Source organism: Suncus etruscus, chromosome 15 (assembly GCF_024139225.1).
Source record: "Suncus etruscus isolate mSunEtr1 chromosome 15, mSunEtr1.pri.cur, whole genome shotgun sequence".
In the NCBI taxonomy this organism is placed as follows: Eukaryota; Metazoa; Chordata; class Mammalia; order Eulipotyphla; family Soricidae; genus Suncus; species Suncus etruscus.
This window is the reverse complement of record NC_064862.1, coordinates 32,382,515-32,406,923: the sequence shown is the minus strand read 5'-3', so window position 1 is coordinate 32,406,923 and position 24,409 is coordinate 32,382,515. Positions and strand designations below refer to the sequence as shown.

The 24,409-nt window shown below is 50.8% G+C and overlaps 1 protein-coding gene across 1 annotated transcript; it reads left to right on the top strand.

Annotated features, from left to right (window-relative positions):
* Positions 1 to 281: 281 nt before the first annotated feature.
* Positions 282 to 18,450, top strand: TCN2 (transcobalamin 2). Its single transcript, XM_049788826.1, has 9 exons — positions 282 to 765; positions 3,099 to 3,291; positions 4,719 to 4,879; positions 5,775 to 5,936; positions 6,796 to 6,968; positions 7,070 to 7,256; positions 8,747 to 8,918; positions 12,299 to 12,414; positions 17,998 to 18,450. The coding sequence occupies exons 1-9, from the start codon at positions 702 to 704 to the stop codon at positions 18,057 to 18,059; spliced, it is 1,290 nt and encodes a 429-aa protein (XP_049644783.1). The 5' UTR covers positions 282 to 701; the 3' UTR covers positions 18,060 to 18,450.
* The last annotated feature ends 5,959 nt before the right edge of the window (positions 18,451 to 24,409 follow it).

The following is a 24,409-nucleotide window of genomic DNA, read 5'->3' as shown; positions in this document are numbered from 1 at the left end:
CAAGGTCACATTCCACCTCCCCCCACGCCCTGCCCTGGGGTTCCTAGATCCTGGCAGAGAGAAATCTTGGACTTCCTCTACTAGCAGAGATCTGAGGATTTGTTGACAGTGACTTCCCTAGGCCCTGCGGTCTCTGTGGCTTTGTGTCTCAGACAATGCAATGCCGTTTCTTCACTAGTTTGCTCTCCAGGCTAGTGGGCTCAGGTCCAGGGGGGGCGGAGAACAGCTGACTTGCTCACATGACTGCCAGGTTCTGGCTTGGGGCCCTTCCGAGGGCTCCAATGGGAAGGACCATCGGATCGCTGCCCCAGCACGTTCGAGCCACTAGGGGGCGATAGGGGGCAGCTTGGCAGAAACAGCTGCCCAGATTTAGGCTGATCAGCAGAGAGGTTTCACCCCATCCCTTCCTGGGGGGTGGGGGTCCCCGCTTCTCGCACGGCCCCTCCCTCCTCTCAGCCTCGGCCCTGCCCTCCTCTGCTCCGCGCCCTTCCTTCCCCCTCCGCTGCAAACCCTTTCCCCTTTCTTTCTGCTGACCTAGCAGCTCACTGCCCTGCAGGGGCGTGGTGGTGGGTTTAATCAGTGACAGGAAGCCACCTCTGGCAGAGTGGACAGGGCCGTGGTCAGGACAGCACAGCAGCACAAAGCCGTCCCCGAGAGTCACAGGGACTCCTACCTGCACCTGCCTCCCCCCTGCTTCTGACATGGGCCAATTTGGGGTCCTCCTCTTGCTGCTGGGAAGCCTGGGGGCTCTGGCTGAGATCTGTGGTGAGTAACAGCATCCTCAGAGCTGGGGCAACTGAGGCCCTTTAGATTGGGGTCAGGTGGTGGCAGCCATTTCTCTGTCCCTCTGAGCTCCAGCAGAAATGTGGGCTTGTCTGGATGTTAGCAGTTAGCACACTAGATTAAACTTTTGTTTTGTTTGTGTTTTGGAGGGGGTGTCTCTTCCTGCTTTGGTACACATTCGGTGCTGGGAATGGAATCTGGGTCTCGCGTGTGCAAAACCTGCACTGCAGTTCGTTGAGCTCCCCTGCCTGAGCACTCCATACTGAGATTCTGTGTCTCTTTGCCAGACATGTCTGCCTCCCGTAGTGCTCTGGCTCGGTCACGTCTTCATTCTGGGGATAGGCACTGTTAGGGCTGGAAAGATCAAAGCCAGGTCCAGCCCTACCCGTCTGAAACTTCTAGGAGCAGACAGGGCAAGTCAGAGAGTAAATAAGGCATTGTGTTGGGGGGCTGCGATGTGTGCCAGAGGAAGCTTCCAAGTAGCAGCAGAGCAGGAAGGTAGTGGTGCCTGGATTCAGGAGGTGAGCTCGGGAGGGTGTTTGGGAACAAGGCAGGGGAAGGAGCTGTCGAGGGAAGGGGAGGGCCAAGAGGTGAGCATGGAGACAGGCAGGGGTTGGGAGAACATTGGCAGGCCCTCTCAGCTTCGGGGACCTAGGCCTGAGCCTCTGGTGGCCTCTTGGGTCACCTTTGTAAGTGTGAGCACACAGGCAAGAGGGAAGGAGGCAGGAAGATATCTCTGCCCTCTGGGACCTGTGGCTGCTCTGCCTCCCTCCCTCTGCCTCATCCCTACCCCACCCCCACCCCTGCACATAGGCAAATGTGCTCATTCAGGACAAACCAATTGGGAACTTCTTATCTAGGTGACAGGTGAATCCCTCAGGTGCTGCACTCACAGGGCTTTCCAGGAAGCTCTGGGCTTGCAGAACCACCAGCAGCCAGAACCCTGGGTCTTGGAGTGTGGGAGGAGTTCCTCCAGAGCCACTTTTATTATAGGGGTGAATCTTCCTGAGTCCCAGCTGAATTGTGGTCATCAAACTTTCTAGCTCCAGAGGCCCTTCTTATCTCTTCTAAGTGGGTCGAGGCTGACTCACAGGGTTGGAGGTCAGAGAGCGGAGACAGGTGGAGAGTTACAAACTCACAGAGACGAAGGCAGATAGAGCACAGAAACAACAGACATCACCACCACTGCTCCCCTCTTGTCTGGACAGAGGAGCTGCCGACAGGCATATGTCAGTGTAACTCAGATGGGGGTGAGGCATGGGGGTGAATGGGCCATATGAGAGTAATACCAGGACAGCCAAGGCAGGCAGGGACATCACCCAGCCCAGGCATCCTGGGAGCTGGGGGAAGGTAGTAAACCGAGAAAAAAAAATGTCTTCAAGGCAGTTCGGCAGCTCAGACCCCTTCCCTCAGGGAGCAAGATGGCTGCACAAAAGTGCTGGGAAATATTTTGATATTCCTGCTGCCACTGCTGAGCATTTTGGTTCTGCAGTTGCAGGTAAATCCCACAGCCCCCACCCCAGAAAAATGGTTGCAAGTAATTATAGCTTTCAAATAATTCATCTCACCATCTGGGTCCTCATTTTTCTTTGTTTTTTTTTTTTTTTTGGGGGGGGGGCACACCTGGCTCTGCTTAGGTATTACTCCAGAGTTCTCAGGGGACTTACCATATAGGAGGCCAGAGATCAAACCTGGCTTGGCTGCACATAAGGCAAGTGCCCTAGCCCACTGCATTATCTCTCTGGCCCCAATCCCAGGTCCTCTTATCAGAGGCTGGAGAAATTTCATCTTCAGATATATCTACAGAAGATCACTAGGCAGTGAGTTAGCCAGAGGGTTGTCAGGCTTGCCACAGCCACTGTTTGTTGGTGCATTTGTCCCACTCCTGTTCATGCTCCAGCCCAAAGATGCTTAGTTGGACTTCAGGTTCTCAAAGTCCACTCATCTGTGCTGGGCAGTATCGGATGGGTGTGGGGGCATTGCAAGGCCTGTGCTCCACCACTTGTAGCTCCATCACAGGCTGAGGTCACATGTGATGCCTGGAACACATCCAGCAGTCAAGGTAACCAGTCCCTTTTGCTCCTGATGGTAGAACGGATGGCCTGACCTTGGCTCCCTCTGCCATTTATCAACTCACCACCTCCCTTAGGGCCAGTCCAAGGGAGCAGCAGCCCACCATATAGCAGCCTGCATATAGCTCAGGGTGTGTGCGGGGTAGAGGGGATGTGGGGACAGTTCTTCTCTACAGAAGGTTGTGGTAAAGTCAAAGAAGTTTCTGTTTATGTGACTCCACATACCTTGTTCTCTTTTCTAAGAAATACCAGAGGTGGACAGCAAGCTGGTGGAGAAACTGGGACAGCACATCTTGCCCTGGATGGACCTGCAGTCCTCAGAGCACCTGAATCCCAGCCTTTACGTGGGTCTGCGCCTCTCCAGCCTTCAGGCAGGGGTCAAGGAGGATGCCTACCTGCATAGCCTCAAGCTGCATTACCAGCAGAGTCTCCAGGGGTACCAGAGTCCTTTCCCTATGTCTTTCTCAGCATTCCATGAGACATGTTCTGATCAGGGATTGTCATTGCTTTGTGGGAGGACTTGGGCAAGTCTTATCTCCTCTGTGTCTTTCATTTTGGGAGAAGGAATTGATTGACTAGAATAGAGTTTCTGATAATGGGCCTTAGTACTTTTATTGCACCCACCTGTACCTGAGGCAGGCATCAATAATCCATGACCAAAGGCTCCACACTGAGCCCAGAAGGAACATGGTCCTGGTCTCCTTCCATGACTGAGCAGACATCACAATCCACAATGAGTTCAGGAGCTTATGATTCTGTGTTTCCTTTCCAAGGGAGGCCTTTTCTGAGATTCAGCACCAATCTGAATGAGAATGGAAGAATAGGAATACTCACAAAGTATCTCAGGGACTCCTGCTTGGAAAGAGGACACAGGACTGGCAGAGGAAAGAAATGGGACAATATATGGGTGAAATGTGGGTGAAAATTGGTGAGGAAGGGCCAGAGAAATAGTTCACCATATTGATTGATATGGGCATGTAACACACGTGGCTTAATACAAATTGCAGCACCAATATCCAATATCCATAGTCACTTGCCTTGTTTGTGACTGACCCTGTATTTTCCCAAGATTGGCACCACATAGTATGGTTCCTGAACACTATCAGGAGGAATCCCCAAGTATTGTTGGTTGTCACCTAAATCTTCCATTCCCTGTAACACACAAACATATACATGCACACACATACACACACAAGTGACAAGGTAGACCCTAGTCATTTGGATATAAGAGCCCCCAGAATTTAGCTTGTGCTTTAGTGTTTTATTTTTAATAAATTTTGTGTGATGTACATATCACATCTTATGTAGATCATAGCTGCCTTTGCTGGGTTGAGTAAAGTTCTCAACTGTTAGGATTTCCCCCTACTTTGGGATGTAGTTTGGGTGGGTAGGGGGACCTTTAGACAGGTTTGCCTCATGTCACTTTCTTTTTTGTTTGTTCGTTTGTTTTTTTTGGGGGGGGCCACAAACTGTGACGCTCAGGGGTTACTCCTGGCTACACACTCAGAAATCGCTCCTGGCTTGGGGGACCATATGGGACACCAGGGGGTCTATCCGCTGTCCATCCTAGGCTAGCACGGGCAAGGCAGATACCTTATCACTTGCACTACCACTCTGGCCCTCTCAAGTCACTTTCTTTTTTTTTTTTTTTTGGTCGTTTTTGGGTCACACCTGGCAGTGCTCAGGGGTTACTCCTGGCTTCATGCTCAGAAATTGCTCCTGGCAGGCATGGGGGACCATATGGGATGCTAGGATTTGAACTGATGACCTTCTGAATGAAAGGCAAACGCCTTACCTCCTTGCTATCTCTCCGGCCCTTCAAGTCACTTTCTTATAAAATCGTTGTAACTGATCTTACCCTAGGTGTGCTCTTGATGAACACTGCCCAGCCAAGCCCTCCATGGGCCACCTGGCTTTCTACCTGCTCGCTCTCAGGGCCAACTGCGAGTCTGTTGGGGGCCGCAAGGGAGATAGGGTGGTGTCACAGTTGAAGTGGTTCTTGGAGCACGAGAAGAAGACCATCGGTAAGGACATGGATCACTAGGTTGGGGAGCAGTAAATGGATGGAGGAGTGTGAAACAGCTAGCATCAGACATTATCTTCTGGGGAAGAATCTAGGTCAAAATTTTAAGTTTTCTTCCTAGATTTCTTTCTCACCCTCTGTCTTACTTTCAGCCTAGAGCCCAGGCTTATCCTAGTCGCTCTCCTTGATCAAGCTTTTTCTGCATCCCACATGCACATAGTCAGCAAGTCCTGCTACTCAGCTGCCAGATGAACCTGACTCCACTTCTAGGACATAGTGTCCTGGTGTTTACTGCTGGATTTTCTATCTCCCAAAGGGCCACAGCACACCCTTGCCATGGCAATTGTTGAATTACATACATGATCTTGTTAGCACTGCCAATACCCTGCAAGGAGGGGGTGCTCACCATTGTATGCCCAGCCTGCCTGCTCCTTTCAGTCACCCTGGCTTTGCTCAGTCACTCCCTGGTCCCTCTGTGGCCCCAGATAGTCTCAACTATCTCTTTATATCTATCTAGCTATATGCAAATATGTATATACCCATATAAGTTTGTACTCCTACTCTATCTTTCACTAACCCTTCCCTCTCCCCCCATCTCCCCTGCATTTCTTCTGAGAAAACCCTGCCCTTACCCTTCACCTCCTCAAAGACTTGCTCTAGGAATCCATGGCTCAGCTCTCAACCTATGTTCAGTGGGTAGGTCTGTCCCTGGATTCCCTCTGCCAGCCCAGCGCAGGATGCTTGAGTAGAGATTTAGCAAGTTCTTTCCTTGGCAGGAAGGAGGAAGGAGGGGTCCCACAAGTGTAGCCTATGGGTTTATGGGTGCTAGCAGGGCTCATTGCTAGGAGGGTACAGGGAGGTAATCCCACCGCCCTTCATGGCCTTCCTTCTTTCAGGACACAGTAACAAAGGCCACCCACACACCAGCTACTACCAGTACAGCCTGGGCATCCTGGCCTTGTGCGTCCACCGAAAGCAAGTCCACGACAGTGTGGTGGGCAAACTCCTGCATGCTGTGGAGCATGACCAGCCTCTGCATCAGAGTCACCTCTCTGTGGGTGAGTGGGCCTGTCCCTACCCATGGCTCACCCACCCCAACCTTACCTGCCTTTTCACCTTTTTGGGGTGAGGTAGATTCAGCAGGGACCCCGAAGTCCTGGCACTTGTTCTGCCCCAGATTGTAAACCCAATGTTGTGGGCAAGGTCAATCATGCTGGGGTGCAGATCTGCAGTGTTGGGGTACATGAAAACCCCAACAAAACCCTGGGCTGGGGTTTTGTATTACAAAGTCCCACCCAGGAACCACCAGGAATGACCCCTGAGCACTAAGTAGGATGGGAATAGTCCCCAGTTCAACTGGGTGTGACCTCGAAACAAAAGTATACTCAGGGTTGACTGGGAAGATAGCTCAAAGGACTAGAGCATTTGCCTTTCACTACTGGGTGTGACTGTGGTGGTTTCTGAGCATCACTGGGAGAAACCACCCCCTTTATCCCCCTAAAAGAATCACCTCAGCTCAGGTATCCCTGGACCTGTTTGATCAGGCCACAGAGCAGTAGTCCCAGACTTCAGACCATTAAACACTTCCCTGGTGATTCCAAAGTGCAGGGAGGTTTGGGGAGGTGTGCTTCCTTTCCAAGCCTCTCTCTCTCTCCAATCTCCCATCTTAGCTTTGTCTTAGCTTTCTGGGGACCAAGGCATTTCCTGGCCCACCAGACCTCCTGTGTTCAAACCAAGAAAGCCCTGGACAAATTGGGCCAAGTTGGTCCCCCAAATTGGTGGAGACTTTCAAAGATGCTGATTTGATCACATAGTCCCTCTTCTTCCAGCCCTCCTGTGACTGGCCATTGACCTCTAGGACCTACTGGACTGGCCTCACTTGGCTATCCAGCCAGTCACATGTCTTGTGCCCTGCAGACTCAGCAGCCATGGCTGGATTGGCCCTCACCTGTCTGGAGCACTCCAATCTCAACCCTGACCAGAGAACCCGGATGGCCTTGGCCATTGGGACAATACAAGAGAAAATCCTGAAGGCCCAGACCCCAGAGGGCTACTTTGGAAATGTCTACAGCACCCCCCTAGCACTGCAGGTAGGACAAGCCTGGATCTAGCCTGGTGACTGGTGGTAGCAGGTGGACACCTGGTTTGTCCTTGCCACTGACCTCCTTCTTTCTCCCTTTTCTTTCACCAGTTATTGCTAACATCCTCTATGTCTGGGGTCGAGCTGGGCATGTCATGTCTCAAGGCAAGTGCTGCTCTGGTAGCCAGCATTCAAGATGGAAAGTTCGAGAATGTTCTCATGATTTCACAGCTGCTGCCCGTTCTGAACCGCAAGAGCTATGTGGATCTCAGTACCCCAGACTGCCTGGCACCAAGAGGTAGCTGAGCCCTTGACAGAATCCGAGCCCTTACAAGGCTCTCACTCAAGTCTGAGTGGCCAGTGAGGTGGATGGTGGGTCCTGATTTTCTGAATCTCCCTGAGTTTGCCCATGTGCTGGGGACAGTTTCAACAAGCTCACAATATGGGGAGGGAGAAACAAATGAAGATTCTGAGCTTTGACTCTTCAGCCATGTGTGACAGCAAACTTGTCTGAATGGAATGATAGGGCAAGATCTGGGACACAAACTTTATAGGAGGGAGCCTTGGGCTGGATTCACATCACCACAGGGCTCCCCATCACCACAGGGCTCCCCAATCCAGCTGAGAGTAGTCTCTGAGCACCAGGAGGTGTGACCCCAAACACGACATTTTCTTTAAAAAATGAAATAAAAAGACAAAAATATCCAGGATCAGGGAGATAGTGCAGTGGGCATTTGCCTTGTATGTAGCCAACTTGTGTTTAGTCTCATATGATCCCCTGAGTATATTCAGGGGAAATCCCTGAGCACAGAGTTGGAGTGAACACTGAGCACAGCCGATGTGGCCTAAAAACTAAAACATTGAATGGATGATAAAAGAAAGATAAAGAAAGAAGAAGAGAGGAAGAGAGAGGAGAAAATAAAGACAAAGAAAGAAAGAATAAATTGAAGAACAGAGGAAGGGAGGGAGGGAAGAAGGGAAGAAGAAAGATGGAGGAAGGAAGGAAGGAAGGAAGGAAGGAAGGAAGGAAGGAAGGAAGGAAGGAAGGAAGGAAGGAAGGGAGGGAGGGAGGGAGGGAGGGAGGGAGGAGAGAGGGAGGGAGGAAGGGAGGAAGGAAGGAAGGAAGGAAGGAAGGAAGGAAGGAAGGAAGGAAGGAAGGAAGGAAGGAAGGAAGGAAGGAAGGAAGGAAAGGAAGAAAAGGACAAAAGAAGGAAACATTTTGGTCATCTCTGATTCATCGTGATGAGTCCAATGAACAGGCAAATCTTGGCTTCTTCTAGGAGGTGAGTGGGATTTGCCAGCGGACAAGAGAGAAGAGGTCAGAGAGGCAAAAGGGGTATAAAAGACTAGAATGAGGGAGGGTCAGGGCCTTATGAAATGGTAGGTCCTCGGAGAATCCATAAGCAAAACAGGCTGGAGAATGAGAAGTAGCAAAAACACTAGGGAGGAGGCTGGAAGGGCTGAGCCAGGCTTTGCATGCTGGGAGCCTGGCTCCACCCCAGCACACATGCTCCCTGAGCACCGAGCTGGAAGTAGCCTTGATTGCCATTATGGTCTCTCTCTCTCTCTCTCACACACACACACACACACACACACACACACACACACACACACACACACACAGAATAAAAAAGAGAGAAGGGGAAGTGACCCTCAGAGGTACTAGGGAAGGGTTAAGAGCAAATTTATGTTCTAGAAAGAGGCATGCATGTTCAGTGCTAAGTGGCAGATGAGTGGAAGCAGAGATACTGTCCTCACATACTGCCCCCTCTTCTCTTTCTGGCACAGCCATGTTGGAACCTGCCAGTGAGTCCCCTGAGCCAGGCCAGGTTCCCAGGGACATCTGGGTCATTCTGAGAGTTCCCAGCGTCTCTCCACCGTACAGCCACTTCATCCACATCCCTACCGGGTCCTCCTTGGAATATGTTCTGAAGAAGGCCCAGGAGTTTGGAGGATTTACGTAAGATACTCCCTACCAAACTTCCCAGCCCTCAACCTACCCTGTCCCAAGTCCTTGAAACTGGGTCCCTGGAGCCAGAGATAGCACAGCTGTAGGGCGTTTACCTTGCATGCAGACAACCCTGGACGGACCCAGGTTCTATCCCCAGCATCCCATATGGTCTCCTGAGCCTGCCAGGAGTGATTTCTGAGCACAGAGCCAGGAGTAATTCCTGAGCACTGAGCACTGCTGGGTGTGGCCCAAAAACTAAAAGAAAAAGAAACTGAGTCACAAAAGAAATGGGATAGAGGAAAGTATGTTCTTCAGAGAGGCCTCCCATGCCCCAAAGGTCACTCCCGCCTGTCTCTCCAGTGGAGGGAGCCGTGGGCAGCTGTGTCACAGGTTCTGGGACCAAGAGCCCACAGGGGACCTGTAGCTTCACCTCCCCACACAGTCTTGTGTGAAGAGGAGATACGGTACAGAGTATGTGATGCAGGCTTTGTATACTGGAGGCTGGGCTGTAGGGGACCATGTGATGCCTCAAACCCAGGACTTCTGCGTGCAAAGCTTCACTTCTGCTCTTTGAGTCATCTCCCTCTTTGGGACTGGATAGATTGTATAGGGGTAAGGTGCTTGTCTTTCATCCAGTTGACCCTGGTTCCATCCCTACCAGGGTCACTCCTGAGCACAGAGCTGGGAATAGCTTCTGTGCATTGCAGCCTCTGAGCACTCCATCCCATGAACTCTTATGATCAGGGTTTCATTTCCATGATGAATTTCCCTAGGCAAAGCCCTCAGTCTGCGTTGGGACTTTGACGATGTCCTTAGCCTAGCTTCTGACTGAACTTTGACAAGTGAGGACTCAGAGAGATAGCAGAGAGCTTAAGGCACTTGTCTTGTTTGTCCCCAGTACCCCAGCATAAGATCCCTCAAGCACTGCTAGAGTCACTCTTTTTTTTTTTTTTTTTGTGGTTTTTGGGTCACACCCAGCAGTGCTCAGGGGAAACTCCTGGCTCCATGCTCAGAAATTGCTCCTGGCAGGCACAGGGGACCATATGGGAAGCCGAATTCGAACTGATGACCTTCTGCATTAAAGGCAAATGCCTTACCTCCATGCTATCTCTCTGGCCCTGCTAGTCACTCTTGAACACAGGCCTAGGAATAGTCCCTGTGTACTATTGGGTGTGACCCCAACCTCCTGCCTCTGTCCTCACCCCACCCCTACCCCAGACTGAGATGGAGGAGGAGAGGGGAAGAGTTAAGATGAAAGAAAAAGAGAAGAGAGAAATGAAATTTGACACGTATGGAAGTGTTTTATGTGGCCTCCTGGGTTTGGGAATGACCAGACGAAGCTCTCCATGGTCTTCCTGAAGCCACTTTCCCTCTGAGTCACCTGTCTGGTTCTGCTATCTATCCCCTCCTGCACCCCTTATTTAGTGCTCGGGATCACTTTAGGCCATGTGGGGCAGTACCAGAGATCTGACACAGGGTTCAGGCTCCACCTCTGGGCTATCCCCATGTTTCTGGATGCATTTCTAGTTCTTTTTACTGGCAGGGGTGGGGAGATACTCAGCATAGCTCAGGAATTACTCCCCACTCTGCATTCAGGAATTACTTTTAGCTGGCCCAGAGGACTATATGGGGTGTCGGGGATCCTATATGGTTGCATGTGTGCAGGGCAAATGCCCTACTCACTGCTGTACTATGGCTCTGACCCTCCGTCTACTAATTCTTTTTTTTTGGGGGGGGGGCCACACCCAGCGGTGCTCAGAGGTTACTCCTGGCTGTCTGCTCAGAAATAGCTCCTGGCAGGCACAGGGGACCCATATGGGACACCGGGATTCGAACCAACCACCTTTGGTCCTGGATCGGCTTCTTGCAAGGCAAACACCACTGTGCTATCTCTCCGGGTCTTTTTTCTTTTCTTTTCTTTTCTTTTTTCTTGGTTTTTGGGCCACACCCAATAATGCTCAGGGAGTACTCCTGGCTATGTGCTCAGAAGTCGCTTCTGGCTTGGTGGACCATATGGGACGCCGGAGAATCGAACCGAGGTTCGTCCTAGGCTAGAGCTGGCAAGGCAGACACCTCACCTCTAGCGCCACCATGCCGGCCCCCAGGAATTACTTCTGGCTCTGTGCTCAGAAGTCGCCCCTGGCAGGCACAGGGATGCTGGGATCCCATATAATGCAGGGAACATGAAATTCTGCAAATGGCCCTTATCTGACCTCGGTGATGGTAAAGGAAGATATTCTATGAATATATAATATCCTTCTGCATGAAAGGCAAATGCCTTATCTCCATGCTATCTCTCCGGCCCCTACTAATTCTTTTTCCTTTGTTTGTTTGTTTTTGGGTCACACTTATAGTTGCTCAGGAGTTACTTCGCTCAGGAATCACTCTTGGCAGGCTTGGGGGACCATATGGAATGTCAGGGTTTGAATCTGGGTCGGTGTCATACAAAGCAAGTGTCCTACCTGCTGTGCTATCACTCCAGCCCCCAACCTCTATTAGTTCTTAAGATGATAACAACAATCTTTTTCTAAGACCCAAACTGTTGCTGAGCCTTTTGGAGGAAGGAGGAGAAATGACTCACAGCCTTTCAAGAGAATTCTCTGGCAGTAGTGTACTGATGGGTTTGAAAAATGGCCATTTGGGAAGGACTGGGCAGTCTCTTGAATGCTAGGACCAGAACACTAGACCTCTCTAGTAGTGGGAAGCATGGTATATAGAATCAGAGAGGAGACTGAGGCATACCACAGGGCCAAAGAGATGCTCACAGGGCTGGAGTGCTTCCTTTGCACGTGGTAGGTCAGGATTTGATCCCTGAACACCTAGGGCTCCCCAACACAGGTCGGAGCAATTCCTGATCACTGCCTGACACAACCCCCAAACCCAAACCAAAGCCAAAGCCCACCTAGAGAAAGGTGTACCAGAGCCACAGAACCTTCCCAGATCTTGCCATTACTCTGTCCCTATGTGGCAGGTACCTATTTCCCTCTGCAAGCAGGTCTCACCCTCTTGCTGGGCAAGCACCTCAGTAGGTGAGGCCACAGCCTGGGAGGGGGAACTGTTATGGAGCTGACCAGGCCCCAGGTGCCAGAGCAGGTAGTGACAGCAGGTGTCAGGGCTAGAGAGGTAGACATGGGGCCCAGGGGAATTGGCTGGGTTAGGCTGGTACTTACCTGTCTGTGGGAGGCTGAACTTTGCTGTGGCAGGTGAATTCCACTTCTGCACTGGGCAGTATTGGAACAGAAGGTTTTTTAGGAAAGGTTGTTTAGGGTCACACCTAATGGTGCTCAGAGATGATTCCTGGTTTTCAGGACAAGCGTTTTCCTGACTTCCTGTACTATCTCTCCAGCCTGAATATCATTTTTCCTCTCTCTTTACCTTCCCTCTGGCAGGTATGAAACCCAGACCACCTTATCTGGCCCTTATCTGACCTCGGTGATGGGAAAGGAAGTTGGGGAGCGTGAATTCTGGCAGCTCATCCGAGACCCTGACACCCCCTTGTTGGAAGGTGAGTTGGAAGGTGGCAGCCTGCCACCTCTGGATGTGTTCCTGACTCCACCCATGTCAGCAGCAAGGCTCCCGAACTCCCCCCAGCTCTCCCCACCCCCTCCCCAGCACCTTTCAGGTTCAGTTTGGATGTCCCAGGTGGCTTCTAGCTGATTCCACTGATTTCTGAGTCATGATATATGTGACTATGGCAACTCTAAGTTCACTCACAGATGTACCTTCCTTTAACTCATAAGATATTTTCTACATATAATTTTATTTTGGGGCAAAAAAAATTTTTTTTGTTTGGAGCCTCTGTTTCGGCTCAGAAGCTACTCCTCAGTTGTGTGGGGATCTTTCTTGGCAGAGCTGGGACTTTCTGTATACAAATCTTGCACTCCAGTCTGTTGCCTCTAGATGACAGCAAATTTTTCTTAGTTTTTGTTTTTGGCCACACCCAGAGATCTTACTTCTGGGCTCTATACTTGCTCAGGGATCGTCATCTGTGGTTCTGGGCACTGAACCAGAGTTGCCTATGTGCAAGGCAAGCAGCACCTTATTGCTCTCTCATCTCTCCAGCACCTCCCTCAATAATTTTTTAAATATTTAATTTTTCGGGGCTGGAGAGATAGCATGGAGGTAGTGCATTTGCCTTGCATGCAGAAGGACGGTGGTTCGAATCCCCGCATCCCATGTGGTCACCTGAGCCTGCCAGGAGCAATTTTTGAGTATAGAGGCAGTAGTAACCCCTGAGTGCTGCCGGGTGTGACCCAAAAACAAAAAAAATTTTTTTTTGTTTTTTTGGGGGGCTTTTTGACCACACCTAGTGACACTCAGAAGTTACTCCTGGCTATGCTCTCAGAAATCGCTCCTCGCTCAAGGGGCCATATGGGACTCGGGGAACATGTGCAAGGCCTTACCTCTTTGCCACCGCTCCAGCCCCAATTATTCTTTTTTTTATTTGATTGATTGATTGATTGGTTTTTGGCCCACACCCGGTGGCACTCAAGGGTCACTCCTGGCTCTGTACTCAGAAATTGTCCCTGGCAGACTGGGGGACCATATGGGATGCCAGAAATCGAACTGGGTCCCTCCCTAGTCAGCAAGGCAAACGCCCTATCACTGTGCTATCTCTTCGGCCCCTCAATTATTCTTTTTTTTTTTAGGTGGGTTGGGCCACACCTTGCTCTGAGTTCAGCACTCAGAGCCATACCCTGACAACACAGAAATTGCTTCTGGCAGGCTCTCAGGGGATCATATGGGATGCCAGGGAACAAACCTGGGTTGACCACATGCAAGGCAAATGCACTTCCCATTGTGCTATCACTCTGGCCCTCTTTTCAATTATTCTTTAGTAGTAGTACAGTAGAACCCATATGTATGATTTTAAATTTTTTAGTTGGTTAAACAAATATAAATATATGACTAAATCCATAGCTTTAGAATTTTAAGATGCAATCAATGCAAAATCATCAATGTATTGTGTGCATTTTTATTGTATCCCCCCACCTAGAGTACCAGTGATTGAATCCAGAACCACTTACATACAGAGTTTTACCAGATTCATATCTTTTACCCTGCACAGTTTTTATATTTTTCTTTCTTTTTTTTTTTGGTTTTTGGTTTTTGGTTTTTCGGGCCACACCCGTTTGATGCTCAGGGGTCATTCCTGGCTAAGTACTCAGAAATTGCCCCTGGCTTGGGGGGACCATATGGGACACCGGGGGATCGAACCGCAGTCCTTCCTTGGCTAGCGCTTGCAAGGCAGACACCTTATCTCTAGCACCACCTCGCCGGCCCCATTTATTTTTGTTTCGTTTTGTTTTGTTTTTGGGTCACACCCAGCAGCTCTCAGGGGTTACTCAGAAATCGCTCCTGACAGGCACGGGGGACTATATAGGATGCCAGGATTCGAACCACCATCCTTCTGCATGCAAGGCAAATACCTTATCTCCATGCTATCTCTCCAGCCCCAAAATTTAATTTAATTTTTATTTTTGGGGGGGCCACACCTGGTGAGGTGAGGCTCAAGGGTTACTCCCGTCTCTGCATTCAGAAATCTCTCCTGGCTTGGGAGATCATATGGGACGCCGGTGGGGATCGAACCACGGTCCATGCTAAACTAGTGCCGGTAAGGCAGACAGACGCCTTACTGCTAGGGCCACCGCTCCGGTTGGTTTTTATATTTTTCTATTTTGGTGCTAAGATCCAATTACTTAGTGGCTGCATGCAATGAACCTAGTATGCAGCTGGAAAATTAGACAGCACAGCTCTATACTCCGTCTGTGCAACTTTTCCCCCTAATATACAGGAGACATATTTTTATAGGTGTATGTAAATCCTGCCTTTCTTTTCACTAGCCTTAGACTGTCCTCTATGTGGGTGTTCTGGACTGCACTTAATAGGAAACACAGCATAAACTCACTTTCACCACAGTGCTAGCCATTGTCTCAAGTAGAGGGAGTACAAGGGCAACAGGACTTCACTTCTGGAGTGATTCAGGCTCTAGTCCCTTTGTGACTCTCACTTCCACCCTGCTCCCTCTGAGGATTGAGCAAAGTTGTATCCAACTCTTCCAGCAAACACCTGCAAGCAAATTTTGGGTGTCTGGAAGATGATCTTGGGACACTGTTGCCCCTCTAGACCCATCCCTGTGGCTGAGATACTCCCTCCCCCAGGGCTGATTCAAGCTCATCAGGGCCCAGATCTGCTGCCAGGTGCTGCTGCCCACAGAGCCATGGGTCAAAATCAATGAACTGCAGCTTATCAACTCCTGCCCCTGTTCAGGTTTTTTTTCCCCCCAATTTGGCTCTGAACCCCACCCCCACACTCGGTGCCCTGGCTAGTCATCAGCCAGCCTGTATATTTTGGTCTGGGCATGGGATGCGAGGCCTCATAGTGCCCTACTCCTGAGCCATATCTCCGGCCCCAACTCTGCTCTCTTGTCACTGCCTGAACTTCTGTGGGCCGCTCACTACGTGCCAGACATCGGACCAAGTGCTTTACGTAAGGCGGGTTTTTTAGGATCTGAGAACAAGCATTGTCTCTCCCAGAAGGACCCCTGAACAAATGGGGAAAAAAAGAGGGGTGGCAGGGGCCAGGATCATAGTACAGCAGATCGGATGCTTGCCTTGCATGCAACTGACCCACATTCAGTCCTGACATCCCATATGGCCTGATCTCCTGATATCAGTCCTGATATCCCATGTAATGTGACATTCTCTGGGAGTTGGGTTGAGGTTTGGTTATCCCACAGTTCCCAGAAGGGAAAGGGAATTCCTATTCCCCTAACCAGCAAGTACAGGGGAAGCAGTTCCAGTCATATAGATCTGCAGCAAATAATCTACACAGACAAAAGGGTAAAAAAGAGGCAAGAAGGTCAGACACAAAACCCTTTACCAACTAGCCAGCCGCTCCAAAATAAAGAGCTAGCTCACCTGCAGCAAAAGGCCCCTCCTTTCAGCATTGCCTCCTATTTATTCATATACAAACAGCACCTCTCTTCCTAAAAGGGAGGATTCAGAAAAGCAGGCAGAGAGAACAGATACAAAAGAGAAATATTATAAAGGCCTCTATATACCTCACACTCCTCTATATCCCCCTGGACCCTGTCAAGTGATTCCTAAGCATGAGCACCACCGTATGTGACCCTCCAAAAATAAAATAGAAACAAGGACTGGAGGGTGACAGGTGAGGCATTCTCTGAACTGGAACTAGGGGAGTCTGGGGAGGCCCATGGACCCCCTATGAATAGAAGGTCTTATGTCCCAGCCCCCATGTCCCCTCAGTCCCAGTCTTCTGGGAGAAAGATGGTTCATATGTTGGCCTCAGTGTCACCACATTTCAGAAATGAGACTCCCCAGCCCTCAACTAATTGCCCAAAGTTCCACTATTAATGAGCTGCAAAATGGGGTACCTGACCCACATTTCACTGAAGCTTTGCTTCCCTGGGATGAAGATTATTGGCAAACTACACTCTCAGACCAGCCTCTCCCTCCATGCCACTCCAGCAGGCCCCCCCCTTTTTAAATTTTTTTTAAATTTTTAATTATGAGAACAAAGATGCAAAGAAAGAGGACAAAGTAAAGTTACAGTGGAAGGACAATCACCCATAACATAATTCTCAGAAGTCCTCTTGCTGATATCTTAACTTTGATCTTTCAGCCAAAGAACATTAAGGTAAATAAAACATAATCCATGTACAATTACTTTGTCCCTCAAGTCCACAGATTGTAACACATTATAATATTTCTTAACAGCACACAAGGCAATCTAAAGCCATAAAACTTACATAACTCCTTAAACATTAGAGGCATAGTATTTTTTACATTTCCATGTGCATGCATATTAGTTTAAGTTAACCTCAAATTTTAAGTGTTCTTTTTTAAGGATTAGAGTCAAAGGAGCACAGTAAAAACGGTGTTAGAGTAGCAATTGTTGTTTGCATAGGCCCACCAAAATATGAGGGGAATGGAAAGGAATAACCTTGGCCTAAATACAAAGAAACCCGACCCCTGAAGTTTCCTGGCATAAGACCAACTCTAGGCTCCAGGCAAGCTAGATCATCCAATCCAAGACATTGTCTGTAGTGCCAACACACTTTTATTTTTCACACAGTCTCTGTTGTTGGTATCATGTTTCTGTATTAAATATCCTGAAATCTGCATATCCTACATTGAAGTCAGGATGTGGGGTGTCTTCTCGTTTCACCTCACCATTAAAGGGCAATGCAGAGAGCCCTGTCCTATAAGCAGGTAGTTGTTGTTAAGTCTTCTCAGTGTTAAGGGAAGTCTCTTTTGAGCAGGTCGATGTCTGAACAGTGGTAGGGTCTTCCGTGGTAGAGGATTGCTTCCAGGTGATATTATAGACAAACCTGGATGTTTCGTGGATGGCTTCCTTGGTTCATGGGTGAATGGAAAATGCCCTTTCTTGTGAGGCCTGTGCCAGGTCGTTATGTCAATGTTCAAGGTGTAAGGTCCCTTTGCACTACAAGATTTGTGTGTTCCAATCTCTATTAGATAGGATCTTATTTGTATGTATAGTATTTTCCCATTTTAATGTAGCAGGCCCCTTTTTGATGGCCACTCTTGGACTCTGAAGACAATGGTCCTGCCTGTTGGGGATCACTAGAGCCCCTAGTTCCTTTCTCCACATGTACATTCTCTACCAGACAGTCCCCTCTCCCATCATGTAGGATCCCCACTATAAAATGCCACTGCAGGGGCTGGAGTGATAGCACAGTGGGTAAGGTAATTACCTTGAACATGGCCAACCTGGGCTCAATTCCCAGCATCCCATATAGTCCCCCAAACCTGCCAGGAATGATTTCTGAGCTCAGAGTTAGGAGTAACCCCTTTGTTCTATATGGTGTGTCCCAGAAACCAAACCAAATCAAACCAAACTAAACAAAATGGCATAGCAGGGCCATGGGGGGGATGGGATGGAGGGTAAAGGGTGAGCGAGAGAAGGGTTCATGATTCAGAACTGAGTTCAGAGTCTCGAGCTGTCAACCCCTTTCCATCATCCCTGAGTGGCTCTCAGGCCCTGGTTTCCAAATGTGGGCCACCCTACTCACTGTTCCCCCTGTCCCCTGATGTTTCTGCAGGCATTGCTGACTACAGACCGAAAGATGGAGAAATCATTGAGCTGCGGTTGGTCAGCTGGTAGCTTCCAGGCCCCCGCTGCACCCCCAACACTTCCAGAAGCCTTGAGCACTTGGGCTTCTGGCCTGGGGCAAGTCCTGATTATGCTACCACTTCTTGTGCACTGGGAACCAGTAGCCACATCTACATCCCTGGGAAGGTTCTAAGCCACTGCTCATCTGGAAGAGTGGGGCCAAGCAGTGTCCCCAAGGTCCCTGAAGGTCACCTGCTGTCTCCAAAGTACTCGACACTCCTTAGCACAAGGAGGGGCCTGCAGGCTGTTGGGCACTAGGACAATTGACACTACCAGGAGGCCCAAACCCCAGCCCTCCACTCCGGGGTCAGTGCATTCACTCCAGCAGGGGACTCAAAGCAGCTCCAGAGTCACTGATTAAAGCCTTGATCATGCACCAGAAGCTGTGTCCTGAGGCCTTCAGCTGGCGAGTTGGGGTGGGGGGGTGACACTAGTGGTGGGGACAGTGATTCTTCTGCACTTCATGAAGTTGAGATTGTCCTCAGAGAGGAGGGGCTCCTTGACTGTCAGGCAGAGAATGCGGCTCGCTCTGACAGCAGCAAGATGTGGCCTGAGGTGGCCTTCTGATTCCTCCAAACTCTGAAAGTGGGAAAGATTACAAGGTAGGGCCAGAGAGACAAAGAGCTGCAGGAGGGGTTTAATCCTTGTATCACATGGTTCCCAACACTACCAGATGTGACCCCTAAGCACAGAGTTGGGAGGTCCCCCTGCCTACCTCCCCCAAATGATTGCACGACAGCCCATACTCAGCCAGGCATCCTAGACTCTGCACTCGAACTCTTGCCTTCTGGCTTTTTGCAAGCCTCTGCTTGTGAAACTCAGGGGCTGCTCTACACTCAGGGTTCTGGGCTGCTCGCTGTAAGCTGAAGTCAGCTCAGGAAAGCACCCCTACTGTTTTGAGGGGGCTCTTGATAGGTGGCACATCACATGGAGTGTGACAGAGAAGCCAGAGAACCAAATAGGCCTCTTCCTAGAGCAAATATTGGAAGTCTGGGCAACTCTAAGAAGTAGGTAGGGATTTAGGGGCTGGAGCAATAGCAAAGCAGTAGGGCATATGCCTTCCATGCAGTCTACCTGGGATAGACCTGGGTTAGATCCTCGCCATCCCATATGGTCCCCCGAGTCTGTCAGAGTGACTTCTGAGCACAGATCCAGAAGTAACCCCTGGGGCCAGAGAGGCAAGGCATTTGCCTTGCATGCAGAAGGTCAGTGGTTTGAGTCCCAGCATCCCATATGGTCCCTGGGCCTGCCAGGAGCGATTTCTGAGCATAGAGCCAGGAGTAACCCCTGAGCGCTGCCGGGTGTGATGCAAAAACCAAAAATAAAAAGAAGTAGGGATTTATTGGTTTATTCTTTTTTTTCCTTGGGGGGGCCACCCTGTGGCCCTCAAGGATTACTTCTGGCTCTGCACTCAGAAATTACTTCTGGCAGGCTTGGGGGATCATATGGGTGTCAGGGAATGAACCCAGGTTAGCTGAGTGCAAGGCAACCAGCCTAACCACTGTACTACTGCTCTAGCCCTTATGGTTTATTCTTTTTCTTTTTTTTTTTTTTTTTTTGGTTTTTGGGCCACACCCGGTAACGCTCAGGGGTTACTCCTGGCTATGCGCTCAGAAGTCGCTCCTGGCTTGGGGGGCCATATGGGACGCCGGGGGATCGAACCGCGGTCCGTCTCCTAGGCTAGCGCAGGTAAGGCAGGCACCTTACCTCCAGCGCCACCGCCCGGCCCGGTTTATTCTTTTTCTTTCTTTTTGGTTTTTGGACCCCTGGCGGTGCTCAGGGGTTACTCCTGGCTCCACACTCAGAAATCACTCCTGGCAGGCTCAGCGGACCATATGGGATGTTGGGAATTGAACCTGGGTCTGTACTGGGTCAGCTGCATTGTTATGTTATCGTAACATACTGATATGTTATCACTCTGGACCCTTATGGTTTATTCTTTTTTTTGGGGGGGGGCCACACCCTGTGATGCTCAGGGGTTACTCCTGGCTGTCTGCTCAGAAATAGCTCCTGGCAGGCACGGGGGACCATATGGGACACCGGGATTTGAACCAACCACCTAAGGTCCTGGATTGGCTGCTTGCAAGGCAGACACCGCTGTGCTATCTCTCCGGGCCCATGGTTTATTCTTGAGGCAAGATGGCTTATTGCTGGGCTGGAGAGATAGCACGGAGGCAGGACATTTGCCTTGCATGCAGGAGGACGGTGGTTCGAATCCTGGCATCCCATATAGTCCCCCGAGCCTGCCGGGAGCAATTTCTGAGTGTGGAGCCAGGAGTAACCCCTGAGCACTGCCGGTGTGACCCAAAAATAAAAATAAAAATAAATGGCTTATTGCTATCTATGTCTAGGAATGCAGTGTTAGTCTGCCACAACCAGGCAATTGTTTTGGGGCCAAATTCAGTAGTATTAGTATTAGGGAGCTACTTCAAGCTCATGGGAGTGTTCACAGGAATTGTTTTCTGTCCCCAGCAGTGCTTGAAGACCATGGGGTTCAGGGAAGGAACCCAGGGCTCCCAAGAGCAAAACTTATGCTTCAGCCTCAAGAGTCATTTGGGGAGGAGGGCACACCTTGCGGTTCTCCAAGATCATACTCTGATGTGCAGTGATAGGAATTAAACCCACTCACTTCAATACTGAGTGTGGCTCAGTAACTTTTAAAAATCGTTTTGTTTGTTTTTGGTTAGTTTGTTTGTATTTGGCCTCACCTAGTAATGGTCAGAGCTTACTCCTGACTTTATGGAGGGTCCAGAGGATAGATACTGTGCTGGGGATTGAACCCAGTTTGGTTTTGTGCAAGGCACAAATCGGCCTGAAAGTCAAATGAAAACGTGGGTTCCTGTTCTTAGGGAGTGGTGACAGGGCGAATGTCTGTCCTTTCCTATGACCATGTGCAGGGCATCAGCCTATGACTCTGCCTGTGCTCAGAGAACCTGGAGGTGACAGCGGTGAGCTCCTCCCCCACGGACCCCATTACTCCCCACCTGTTTTTCCCCCAAGTCCCTGAGACACTTCCTGAAGAAACCAGGGCCCTTTCCACGTAGAGGGGACTGGCTATGGAAGGTCCCAGGCCAGCCTGGACATGGGGTACACACTTTAACTGGAGGGAGCACCCTGGCTCCCTCTCCCCAGAGACTGGTCAGCTGCATTTATTTGATGAGCTAGAAGTGACTGAATCTTGCTGAAATCAAGAAAAGATGTAGTCTCCACCTTAGGGACAGTTAATGCATCAGCATGTCCCCTTGGGGCTGCATGTTCCAGCATGTTCCAGCTCCCTCAAAGGGATGCTGCCATGGTCTAGCCGAATCCGAAGACACCCCAGCATTTCTCAGCCTGAAGCAGGGTCTCATGGCACTGCCCATCTGTGGACAGGGGCCTGGGGCTTGGGGAATCTGGCACATGGCCAACCCTGCAGAAGAGAGAAAAAGGGAGTCGAGCCCAGCACTGCTTCTGAGCATGAGGGAATGGGTTTGTGGTCACCTCTTTATCTCCTTTCCACAGCTGTGGTGGCACCTGGGATCACACCGCTGAGCTCCTCTGAGATCACAGAAGGGGAAACTGAAGCCCTATCACAAATCGGTGTTGTCTAGCAGGGGTTATGCTTTGACAGGTAGAGGTTCCTGTACAGCAGGGGTCTCAAACTTAATTTACCTGGGGGCTGCAGGAAGCAAAGTTGGGGTGAGGCAGGGCCACATAAGGGATTTTGCTTACCGAATATTTGCAATAAAAAATCGCATTAGTGGGGCCGGCGAGGTGGCACTAGAGGTAAGGTGTCTGCCTTGCAAGCGCTAGCCACGGAAGGACCGAGGTTCGATCCCCCGGTGTCCCATATGGTCCCCCCAAGCCAAGGGCAATTTCTGAGTGCTTAGCCAGGAGTAAACCCTGAGCATCATGGGTGTTATAAATAATATATATAATATATATAATATATAATATATATAAATATAAATATAAATATAATGCAATAAAAAATCGCATTAGTAAGAAAAAATCGCAAAAAATTACATCAAACATTTGAATACCCCAAACGGAACTGCTCGGGGTATGCGAATGTTTAATGTGATTTTTTTCTTACTAATGCGATCTTTTTTTTTTTTTTTTTTTTTTTAGTTTTAGTTTTTTTTTGGTTTTTGGGCCACTCCCGGCAGTGCTCAGGGGTTACTCCTGGCTGTCTGCTCAGAAATAGCTCCTGGCAGGCACGGGGGACCATATGGGACACCGGGATTCAAACCAACCACCTTTGGTCCTGGATCGGCTGCTTGCAAGGCAAACGCCGCTGTGCTATCTCTCCGGGCCCACTAATGCGATTATTAGGTAAACGAATAATCCCGAATACTGCGATATTTGAAGGCCGGCCGCGGGCCACAAACTGTTGTACGGAGGGCCGCAAACGGCCCGCGGGCCGCGAGTTTGAGACCCCTACTGTACAGCCTCTGTGGCCTACATGCTGGAAACAGACACCGCCCCCCAAGTTTCTCTGTTCTGACTTCCTGACACCCCCACCCCAAGGGCACCTCAGCTCTGAGGGAATTGGGGACTCTGGGGAGAAAAGCAGGCATCAGGGGAGTTTTGAAATAGACCTCCAGGAGTGCTATTGCTTTCCCCCTACTGCACCCCAGAAAATGGGTTTCCTAGACAAGGGGGGAGCCTGTGCAGAACTTGATGGAGGCTGAGGCTCTGAGGCTCTGAATCCCACCCCCCACTCTAGCCCACTCTCCCCTTACTTTCTCTTTGTCTCCTCTCTGCTCCTATTTTCCTCTTCCTGCCTTTTCCACCCTCACCCTCTCTCCATCCTTCTCTTTCCTTTCTCACCATGTCTTTCTTCCTCTCATCTCCCTTTCCCTCTCCTTTCTCTGCCTCTCTCCCTCTCTCTAGCCCTCCTTCTACCCTATTCCTCTCTTTTTCTCTCTTCCTCCCTTTCTCTTTCTCCCTCCATCTCCCTCTTTCTCCCCTGCTTTACCCTCTCTCGCACTTTTTCTCCATAAGAAAAAAAAAAGAAAAAAGTCTTTGATTGTGACGAGGTCTGACCAACAATTGCCTAAGATCCCGTCGCCAGAGGGCGACACTGACCGCTTGTTTCTCCAAGTAGGTTGCAGCCATCAAAGCTTGGGCTGGGCGGGCAGGCAAGCAGGGGTGAACCGCGACCCAGTGGGCAGGCGCTTCCTCCGGGAAGGAAGGTCGACGCTAGAAAAAAAAAGGATGCTGGCAGCCAGCAGCGGGCACCTGGCGGGTCCAAAGCATTCCTGCTTGGTCCTTGTCCACTTGGGACACCAGAAGTGAGGCCAGGGCCTAGCTTGGACTGCAGCCGTGCACTGTGGGGCCTGCTCTGTGCCCAGAAAGCATCTGTGGTTCCAGCTGGGAAAGCCATGATCTAGGCCAGGAAGGGGCAAATAAGGGCTTTGCGGCAGAGGCAGAGGCTCCAACTCCCAGGCCTGGTCCCCAAGAGGGGTGGGTTGCTTCCAGGCTGGACGAAATGGGTGGGTCCCAGACGTCCCTCTCTGAGTCAGCTTTGGGGTCCATGCGCCTGGGGACACCGGTGATGGTTGAAGAAAGGGTGGTGGAAGCTGGCTGGGCCGCTTCCGCGGTTAGTGCCTGGTGGTCACCATGGTGATCTAGGTTAGTGCCTGGTGGTCACCATGGTGATCTAGCGGTCCTCACGGTGGCCCCTGGGAGGATATGGGCTAGCCTTGGGGCTGGGAGAGGAAGGAAGGAAGGAAGGAGTGGAGGTGGTGTGGGAGGGCCTGCTAGGGACACCCCTGTCTGGCTGGGCTAGAGGCTGAGGTGCAAAGGACATAAAGTGGCCAGCGGGTCTCTGGGATGGGGGGCTATGGCAGTGGGAGTCGGGGGGCAAATGCACGAGCGTCTCCAACCCAGCCTGCGTTGGCTTGGAGGGGTCGAGGTAGGGTGGGGTGAGTTGGGGAGGGGGTCGGTCCCCAACGGGTTGGGGACACCAACAGGCTGAGCCGGCCCGAGCCCGCACGCGGGACCGATGGAGGAGGAGGCCGAGGCGGGTGAGCGGGCGGCGCGGGGGCGGCGCGGGGCGGTGCCCGTGGCGCCTAGGGTTGGGCCCGACTTTCCGGATGGGGCGCGGGCGGAGGCAGCGGCAGAGGCGGGGCCGGGACGCGGGGCCGAGCCCGCCGGGTCGCGCCGAGGCTGGAGCCAAACGGGAGCGGCTGCCGGAGCCGGAGCCGAAGCAGGAGCACCGCGGGGCTGAGCCGCTGCAGTCCAGGGCGGGACCCGAGCCCGACTCGGCCTGTCAGTGTCTGTGTCCGTGTCTGCAAGGGCCTGGAGCACTGTCGGAGGGAGCGAGCCGCCTGCAAACCACCCCTGCAACCGTGCGC

Excerpts from the sequence above, each read along its gene's own strand:
- TCN2 (XM_049788826.1), top strand. The coding sequence starts at position 702 with ATGGGCCAATTTGGGGTCCTCCTCTTGCTGCTGGGAAGCCTGGGGGCT. Across the intron at positions 4,880-5,774 it reads GCACGAGAAGAAGACCATCG|GACACAGTAACAAAGGCCAC; the intron begins GTAAGGACATGG and ends TCCTTCTTTCAG. Across the intron at positions 7,257-8,746 it reads AGACTGCCTGGCACCAAGAG|CCATGTTGGAACCTGCCAGT; the intron begins GTAGCTGAGCCC and ends TTTCTGGCACAG.